This window comes from Piliocolobus tephrosceles, chromosome 2 (assembly GCF_002776525.5).
Source record: "Piliocolobus tephrosceles isolate RC106 chromosome 2, ASM277652v3, whole genome shotgun sequence".
NCBI classification, from domain to species: Eukaryota; Metazoa; Chordata; class Mammalia; order Primates; family Cercopithecidae; genus Piliocolobus; species Piliocolobus tephrosceles.
Window position 1 is genome coordinate 114,863,768 of NC_045435.1, and position 9,760 is coordinate 114,873,527.

Sequence of the window (9,760 nt, forward strand, 5' to 3'; positions counted from 1 at the left end):
ATGCACTACAGAGTGGGAAGTACTATTACATCTGCTTTTAGAGATGAGGAAACCAAAGTTAAAAGCAGAGAGGTTAAATGACAGAGTGGCCACTAGGGGTTGAAAGCTAGGTTTGACGTCTACAATATTATCTCTGATTTCTATGCTGACCCCATAAGGTAGGAGCTACCTTGTCTGTTTTACAAGTGAAGAAACTGCAGCTCAGCAAGGTTGTGTCAGACACACATTAGATCCAGGCGTGAACGGGACTCCCTTTAGGTGCAAAGGCCCTGTGTGTCTGGCATATCATACTGTCATATCGTAACAGGGACCAAATATGGCTACAAATCCCACCAAATAATCATGTTTAATTCAAACCACACTTTCAGTTCAACAATGACCGTCTGCCAAGGAAGCAGGCATTTAGAAGAGTCAACAAGTTTACTTCACTTTATTCAAGCAGCATCTGGCCCTGAAATCAACTATCTGGATTTTAAAATGCTCAATTCAACCTATCCTACATTTTGACAAAAACACATTTTGTTTCAGCGAAAATACATGAACATTTACGTGTATAGCTGATGCACTGAGCTAACATTAATTGTTTCTAATGATGATGTAACATTTAAAATGGAAAACTATTGAGGAACTGATAAAATAGAATGAAATGATGTTGCATTATGGGGAAAATATAAGGCCTCTGAGCATGGGAGGCTGAGACAGCTGAATGAGGACTGAGGCAGTTACTGTTTGTTTTGGTTTAGGGTGAAAAACACAGTATGTGAAAATAATTTCCTAATTCAGTGAGAGGTGACATTGGACTAATGGGCAAAACACTAATCTGAGGAATCACTCCAAGAATTCACCTCAGAAAATAAAAATTGAGTTTTAAGTTTTATTAAATTAATTAGAGTCTATCCAAAACCCAAACTTGAGAAGTTTTCTTTTTAGCTCAAGTAACATGCTAATCTTGAAACCTAGATAAAATCTGCAGGTCTCTTTGTTTTGTTTAATTTGCATTATGTCTGTTTAAAAAATCTTCAGCTCTGCAAATTAAGTACAAGGGAAGTAGCATTTTCCTTTCCAATTTGGAGAAGTGATGTAACCCCAAGCAAATTCTATCTTGGCCAGGCTGATGTGAAAAATCTCTTCATGTTTCCGGGAGTCTGCAATATCCATCAATATACTAATATTATTGATTAAACAAATCAAATAAAGAACCACATTCTTTATAAATTTTGATTAAAAATCCACTATTAAAGGATCAAATTTTATATGCTAAATACACTCCTGCTTTAGAAGATCATAGCCTTCTGCAATGCACTTTATATACATAATCAAATTACTACTACAAAATATATTAAAAGAAGAATGACTTTCGAAACAAACCATCCTTAGCTGGGAAGACTTCCCTCATCAGGACTGGCCATCCCAGAACTCAGGATGTCGAGAGTGTGGGTATGAAGGAGACTGAGAGGGCCCGCAGCTGAAGGGGCTAGGGTAGGAGAGGCCTGAGAAGCAGAAGACGGGCTGGCTTTTACAACAGCCCTGCCCTGGACTATCATCTAATGAAGAAAAATATGAAAGAAGAGAATCATCATCAGAAAACATCTGAAGTATGAAATAATAGCAAACACAGAAAATCCCTTTTGGCGGGAAAAAGATGGGCTCAGAGTCAAGTTATTCATAGCAGGCTTCCTGGAGAGGGGAGTCGGAACTGGCCTCCCACCAAGCTCCTGCTCCTGAAAGCTCCTTTGACACCAATGCCACCATTCCAGCTCCAGGCACTGAGACTTGCTCTTCTCATACCCTGCTCTGGAGGCAAAAAAAAACCTTGAAGGATAATGCCAGGTTTCTACAGATGAGATCTCTACCTATAATCTGGTTATGACCCATCTTTCAGTTCATTTCTTCCCTACCAAATATTAACAATAGATTTTCTGATAATTTATTTACTATGTGTCAGGCCCCATACTAGGTACCTGACGTCTTATCTACAATACCTAACAACTCTGTTAAGTAGTGAAAATTATTATCCCCTTTTTACTGGTCAGGAAACTGAGGCACAGAGAGCTTAAATAACTTCCTAAAGTTTGCAGAGACAATAAAAGAGGGATAGGATTGAAGTCTAGGCTGCCTGACTCCAGTCTGCTACCACTGAACTACTCAGAACTTGTCTCCTAGTAAAGCCCACCTCACCTTGTTATGACAAAATGATTTATGATTCACTTTTCTTGGCAGCCTAACATAGTGCGTACCATATAGTAAGGGCTCAATACATGTTATTTTTAAGCCTTTTGTACTTAGCAAAAGGAGTACAAATGAGCATAACAAACAAATCTACTTTAAGTTTTGTTAAACTTAAACAGCTCAGTATGAGTCGGGCATATAATAAGGTTGTTTAAAAAAAGTAATCTCAGGCAATCTCACTAACTGCTCAGCATGGAGAACAAGGAAGGCAATAGTCCTGGTCTGCTCTGAGCCAGTCAACCAGACCATTCCTGGAGGTACGGGCACTGTATGTCAGAGAGCCCACCAAAAACCTAAAAACACTCAAAGAGGATGGAGGCAGTTATAGAAAACCTATGCTAGTGAAGACAGTGTAAATGATGGTGGGATGGTTAAATAAGAGACAGCTGTCATTATAACATAATGATGTTTAGGCCCCCTGTGGGGCCAAGTGCGGTCTACAGGAGTAGGGCTCAGACACCTGTATTTTGAAAAGGTTCTCCAGGCAACTCTTATATACATTGACATTTAAGAATCGCTGCTCTAGGGCCGAGGTTTTCAAGCTTTCATAAGCATCAAAATCTCCTGAAAGGCCATTAAAGCACAAAGTGCTACGCCCCACCCCTAGATCTTCTAATTAAGTAGGTTTGGGGTGGAGCCTGATAATTTGCATTTTATCGAGTTCCCAGATGATGCTAATGCTACTGGTCCAAGGACCACACTTCGAGAATCACTGTTGTTGAGGAAGTTCTAAGGCCAGCAGTTGATTTTAGATATAGATACAGATACAGAGAGGTTGATCCACAAATAGATTCAGATATAGAGAGGTTTATCCATAAATAGATTTAGATATAGGGAGGTTTATCCACAAATAGAATGGACTGCCTGGTGAGTGGAAGCTAGAACCACTGCTCCTGTCACTGAAGATGCTCAAGCCATAGAAGGAATGGGAAGGAGTGATACCAGGTGATCCCATGACCCTCTTATCTTGCCAAATCTACGACTAGTTGGCTGGAAGCATACAAAGCAAAGTTAGGTTTTCATTTTTAATAATCTTGTTTTCCTTCAAACTAAAGGACAAATTCAATTTCTATCTCAATTATAAATTTAAAGGAATGCCTTTAAAAGTAGCATTGTAATTCCTACAGAATTGAAATTTCTACAGAGTGTGTCAGCAAGCCAATGGGTAGTTTGCTTTAATAGCACCCATGGAGAAATGACCGATCCATTGGAAAAGCTTTTTCACATTAGTACATTTACTAGAGAGGTGTACAACCCCGTCCTGGCAACACAGAGAAAGAAGAAGCTTGGTATGAGAACAATATGTAACTGCTGAAGGCTTAAAAAAAAAAAAAAAAAAAAGAAAAGAAAATCAAACAAAAGAAACAGAAACAAGTCTTTTATCCAAGCTCCATGGTCTGCTTAAAATGTTTCATTCCACATGTTTTTATCTAGAACATCATGATCTGTTCACTTATATTTTAACCAATTTATAGGACAGAAAAAAGGTGAAGTAAAAGTTGATTGGGCCAAAATTATACCTTTGGTTCCTTGAAATACTCATTCTGTATTTCACTGTAATTATTGCAATTAGGTTTTTGAAACATAAAACAAGACTGTGGTTTGAACATAGTTCTATTAATACTACATAGTATACCCAACTGTGTGCTATAGAAACTAAAATTCCTAAAGCTGTAAACTGGTTGATCTTAAGTATGAATTATTATTTTTTTATTGTTTATATTTCTTTATTGAAAAAATACTCATTTACTGATACAGGCACACCAATATCTTAGTTATAAACATTAGCAGGTAAAAATATTAATTGAACTTGGTCCCTAATATTTAGTTTATGATTTCATGATATAAAATATAAAATATACTATTATTAAATGATAAGTACTGACTCACAAAATGTAATTCAGATTAAGTGAACAATGGATTAAAATTGGAAACAATTTAAATATGATAACTCATATTTGAAATTTTTTGTCTATTTGTATACAAACAGAAATGGGTATGTAAAATTGTCCTACATGTTAACCAGAAATAAAACAAACTAGTATAGAATGATATTGAACAAAAGGTTTTGATTGATTTTCATTCATTTGGTAGGCTATTATTTTGAAAAATCAGCCTCTACTTCAAGGTGTAAAAGAAAAAGCAAGTATGAATTGTTTTTACCTCAAGTATGTAATGTCCAATTTATAATTTATTGATTGGCCAGCAAAGACTGTTTAAAGTTTTTTTTTGTTTTTTGGTGTTTTTTTTTTTTTGCCAAGATCAACTGTATGACTAGGACCAAACATTTGCCTTTTCTAAAGCTATTAAATTGCCATCTGTCTAAAATGGTATCTTCAAAGCTCTCTTATAAGGAAAAGGTGGCATTCTCCCAACGTGAGTTTCTTTTCACATTCAGCTCAATGTACTAGCCTTGGCATAATAATACTGAATTAAATTATTTATGCTGCATTCATTAAATACTTTTAAAATAGGGTCTTGAGGTTTTACTATTCAAATCTAAGCTCACCTTTCCATAGTTCCTACACTACTAAATCATTTCATCTTCTTCATAACAGAACTATCCTCTGAGGTGCTTTCTGGTATGTGGAAGATATTTTTGATAATTTCAGTGGTTACCTGGCATTTTCTTAGTAAACAGTGTTCCCTCAGTTGAACCCTTGAGCTCTAGATATTTTTTTAGAAGTCATTAAACAACCATAGGTTGTTTAATAAAAGTCAACATATCTCCAATGCCATCCTTTTAGAAATCTTAAAAGTTTTATCATCATTTAAGCCACTGTTAAGGTTGGCACAATGTCTGGAAGAAGCCAAATTCTTGGGCTAACATATTGCCAAAGACCTTTTATAATTTCTGACTTGAGTGTTCAGAGGACTGACTTGAGGATTTGAGTCCACTCTGGGGTAGAGACGGGTGTGGGTCAGAGTGGACACAAAACCGTCCAGTGAGTCCCTGAACCCATGTGGCTTTTTCACAGGTCTTCTGGCCTGAGGGATCAAGGTGAGACAATACCCTGGACATCTGGGCTCTTAGAAACAGCTAGGAGATGACATTCACTTGGTCATTTTCCCCCAGTGGTTTACTTAGAGCCCCAAGTGCTGATGTGTTGATGCAGATTTCTACTCCCCTGCACTCACCGGTAGGTGGTTTCTGGAAGGAGATCTTTCATAACATGCATGGTAGTGTTGCCCACGGTAATGCTAGTGTCTCCTAGATCAATGTTGTAACCAAGGATTTCAGATCCGTTATTGCACGGCTCTTCCCAGTTCACTACAAGGCACGCAGAAGGTGAATCAGGGTAGGCATCGAGGGGCTCCTCCTCCAGGACACAGAGAGTGGAGATGGGGTCAGGGGCAGACGCTGGTGTCTGGCAAAGGACAAGTTCACTGTATGGCCCTGCCCCTGCTTGATTGAAGGCCTACAAAACAGAACAGCAAGACAAAGGCCATATTACACCATTAGCACATTTTGATGCCCCTGAGTTAGCTGCCATTAAATAAATCTAAAGTAGTACACATTTCCAGACATGCAGGTAGAAGTAAATCCTAGAAAATGTCTACTGTCTGATGACCACCTTCCAAAACATGCCAACCACATTTTTTCCATTATTAAAGCAAAATATGGCCACCATTGTTTCTTATGAAAAATAATTTAAAAATAATATTATATATTTGCATGACCTATTTCAATTTATACATCATCTTACATGATCTTCATAATAACCCACTATGGTAGATCTTAAATGGTAGGTATTCTTATCTGCCTTTTACAGAGACAGGAACTCAGAGTCAGATTAGATAACTTAGGCCTCAGATTTAGAGGCAAAGCTGGGACCAGAATCCAGTTCATCTGACTTTTAAGTCTAGAGCTGTCCTGGAATAGCAATAGGAAGAGGCATCTTCTATCTTCCACATGAATAATAAACTCATCCCTGAAGTCAATCCTTAGCACTCATCTGACTTTACCCAAGAGCAAGAGCTGATACCTAATCACTCCCAGATCTTTCAAATGCTTATTCATCACTAGGTCTCCAAGATGCCACACTTATTTCTCCTCCTACCTTACTTGCTGCTGCTGCCTCTCAATCACCATTGCTGCTTGCTACCATCACCCTGATCTCTTAACACTGGTGAGTATCAGCACTTGGTACTTGGCTACCTCCTCTTTTCTACCTCTACTCAAACTTTTGGAGATGTCACCTTGTCTCAAGGAGTAAACACCACTGATAACCTACTCCCAAATTTGCATGTGCAGCCCACACTCCTGCTCTGAATACTGGTCTAGGGTTTCTGTATTCAACCACTGATTATCTCCACTTGCATGTCCAACAGGCCTCTCAAACTCAAATGTCCACACAGCTCCTCATCCCCATCCCATCCCTCCTTACAAAAACCTGACTGCATCTCCTGAGGTTTCCCTCATCCTTCAGAGCACTCAAGTCATAACTCAGTCATCCCTGGACACCTTTCTTCCTCTCATGCCCCTTTCCAGGCCATCAGCATATCCTGTATTACTCTAGTCCAACCACAGTCTCTCCTATTGGTTATTCCAATGACCTCCTAGCAGTCTATGTCAGCCCTTGCCCAATAATCTACATTCACAGCAATCAGAGTGATTCAGTGAAAATATGAATCGGGATTTTTGGTTCAAATTCCTTCAGTGGGCTTCCATCTTATTCAGAATAAACTTTGAAGTTCTTATGAAACCCCACAGAACCCTATACGATCTGCTGTTCACTACCATTCCCCTTCAAAAACCCATTAGCACTGTGACTTCATTGCCTGCTACTCTCCCCTTTACTGACTCTGCTCCAGCTACACTGTCTTCCCCGCTGCTCCACAGGGACACCGTTTGCTGCCTCCTCACAGCCTTTGCACTTGGCTGCTCCTCCTGTCCAGAAAGCTTTTTCTCTAGACATCTGCACAGCTCACTCAATCACCTTCATTTGAGAGAAGGTCTGTAGGTGAAACCTGTTCAGCGAGCCCTCTCTGAACACATTTCAACTTGTAATCCTTCCCCTGTGGTCTTTCACATTTCCTATTTCCCTTCTTTGTTGTACTTTACATCATGACACTTATCACCGACATAGTATATAGTACTCCTCTGATTAGAATGCAAGTTACATAACGGCAAAGTTGCCTGTCTGGCTCACTGTTGTATTATTTCTGGCAACTGTACTTGATACAGAGTATGTGTTCAATAAATGTTATCAAAAAGATTTTCTTTCTTATAAAGAGAAAAACATTTGGTAGCTTTCTTACAAAAGTGAATGTACTCTAAAACTTAGTTTTCATTTAGTGTACTGGACAGCTTATGAGGTCAAATTAAAAAACTAAAGGAGTTTGAGTTTTTGTTTTTTTTTTTTTTTTGAGACAGGGTCTGTCTCTGTCTGGAGTGCAGTGGCACAATCTCAGCTCACTGCAACCTCTGCTTGCTAGGCTCAAGCGATCCTCCCACCTTAGCCTCCTGAGTAGCTGGAACCACAGGCACACACCACCACACCCGGCTAAGTTTGAGCTCTTAAATCAAGGTCTAAAACAAAACTTATAACTCCTTTGTTAATTTCAAAGAAGCAGGCTTAAAGCATTTATTTGCTATTAAATCACAGTTGAAACTCTACTGTAATATTTTGTCATATCTATTTCTGTTTCATTACAATACCTCAACATCTTAACTCTTTTTGGAAAAATTTTAACATCACAAATTATTTTATGAGTATATATTTTGAGATTTTGGTACTGATATAAATGTATCACAGAGGCAGAAAAATAGGATATCATGGAACCCAATGTCTGTATCAACTAGGGTTTGGTATCACCATATCACAGAAGGACAAGAACATGGCTTTTAGGAGTTGGAGCTTAGTTCAAACCTTGATTCCATCATTTAACAACTGTGTGATCTTAGGTAAGTTAATTTCTCTGAGCTTGTTTCCTCAGCTGTAAAATGGGGACAGTAATGTCTACTTCATAGAATTACTGTAAAGATTAAATAGGTTAATATGTAAAATCCTGGCAGAGTATCAGGCCAGCAGTAGGAGCTACACTTCCTTCCTTCCCACTGGGAAAATTATGAACACAATAGTATTTTCTCTATTTTTTCAAACACCTTTTTATTGGGTACTATTTTAATACTTACAGAAAAGTTGCAAAAATAGTACAGAGAAATTTCTATCTATCTCTCACTCTGCTTTTCCGAAGACCAACATGTTACAGAACTACAGAATAATGATTAAAACCAGGAAATTATCACTGGTGGCCAGGCATGGTGGCTCACGCCTATAATCCCAGCACTTTGTGAGGCCAAGGCAGGTGGATCAGCTGAAGTCAGGAGTGCGAGACCAGCCTGACCAACCTGGTGAAACCCCATCTCTACTAAATATACAAAAAATTAGCCAGGTGTGGTGGCAGGCATCTGTAATCCTGGTTACTGAGGACGCTGAGGCAGGAGAATCGCTTGAACCCGCGAGGTGGAGGTTGCAGTGAGCCAAGATAGCGCCACTACACTCTAGCCTGGGTGACAGAGGGAGACTCCGTCCCAAAAAATAAAAATAAAAATAAAAAAAATGTCACTGGTACTATACTCTTAACATACAGACCTAATCAGAATCTTACCAATTCTTCTAATGTTCTTTTTCTACTCCAGGATCCTACCTTCTTTTAACTAGCCCGGGTCTATAGAAAACATTTGATTTATACCACTTTTTATTAACAGTTTTAAAATGAAATTTAATTCAAAATCGACTTTTTATAAATAATAGTATGCCTATAATATACAACATGCTCTATGAATGGAATTACGTCAGCACTTAATTAAAACAGTCCTGAGAATATAAAAATTCCAAAATTCCCGAGCAAAACAAGAAATGTTCCACCAAATTTCTGTAAAACACAGTATAGTTATTATAATACATTTTTATATTATTTTATTTTTTTGAGACAGGCTCTCACTCTGTTGCCAGGCTGGCGTACAGTGGTGCAGTCACAGGTCACTACATCCTTGACCTGGCTCAAGTGATCCTCCTGCCTCAGGCTCCTGAGCAGCTGGGACTACAGGTGCCTGGCTAATTTTTGTATTTTTTTTTTTTGTAGAGGAGGAGTTTTGCCAGGTTGTCTAGGCTGGTCTCGAACTCCTGGCCCAAGCAATCAGCTGGCCTCAGCCTCCTACAGTGCTGGGATTACAAGTGTGAGCCACCATGCCCGGCCGATATTTACATTTTTAAGGTGCCAAATATTCAAAAAATATTGGCATTTAACTTGACTTTGTAATCATATTGAATGAAAATAGTTCATATTTCATCCACAAATAACAATAAATCGATACAGGTTGAACAGATCCTTTTCCTGGCAATAGTCCTTTAGCGTGGCAATGGTAATTTTAAAAGTAGTACTCCCTTCATAAGATCTGACTCATTTTATTATAAATAAGTACAGACATTTGAAAATATATTTCTACTCCTGTTAATACAAGGACGCAAGATTATTATGCAGGTTCTATTCTTCTTGATGTATCTTTTATAATGCAGCTTTG

General features: G+C 38.4%; 1 protein-coding gene across 2 annotated transcripts in view; it reads right to left on the reverse strand.

Moving 5' to 3' along the window:
- The window catches only part of FNDC3B (fibronectin type III domain containing 3B), a 362,808-nt gene that overhangs the window by 42,362 nt on the left and 310,686 nt on the right, over window positions 1–9,760 (reverse strand). For both annotated transcript variants that reach the window (XM_023213445.3, XM_023213446.2), the window contains exon 22: window positions 5,368–5,648. In XM_023213445.3, the coding sequence (XP_023069213.1) occupies window positions 5,368–5,648 (281 nt within the window). The remainder of the gene's footprint in view (window positions 1–5,367; window positions 5,649–9,760) is intronic.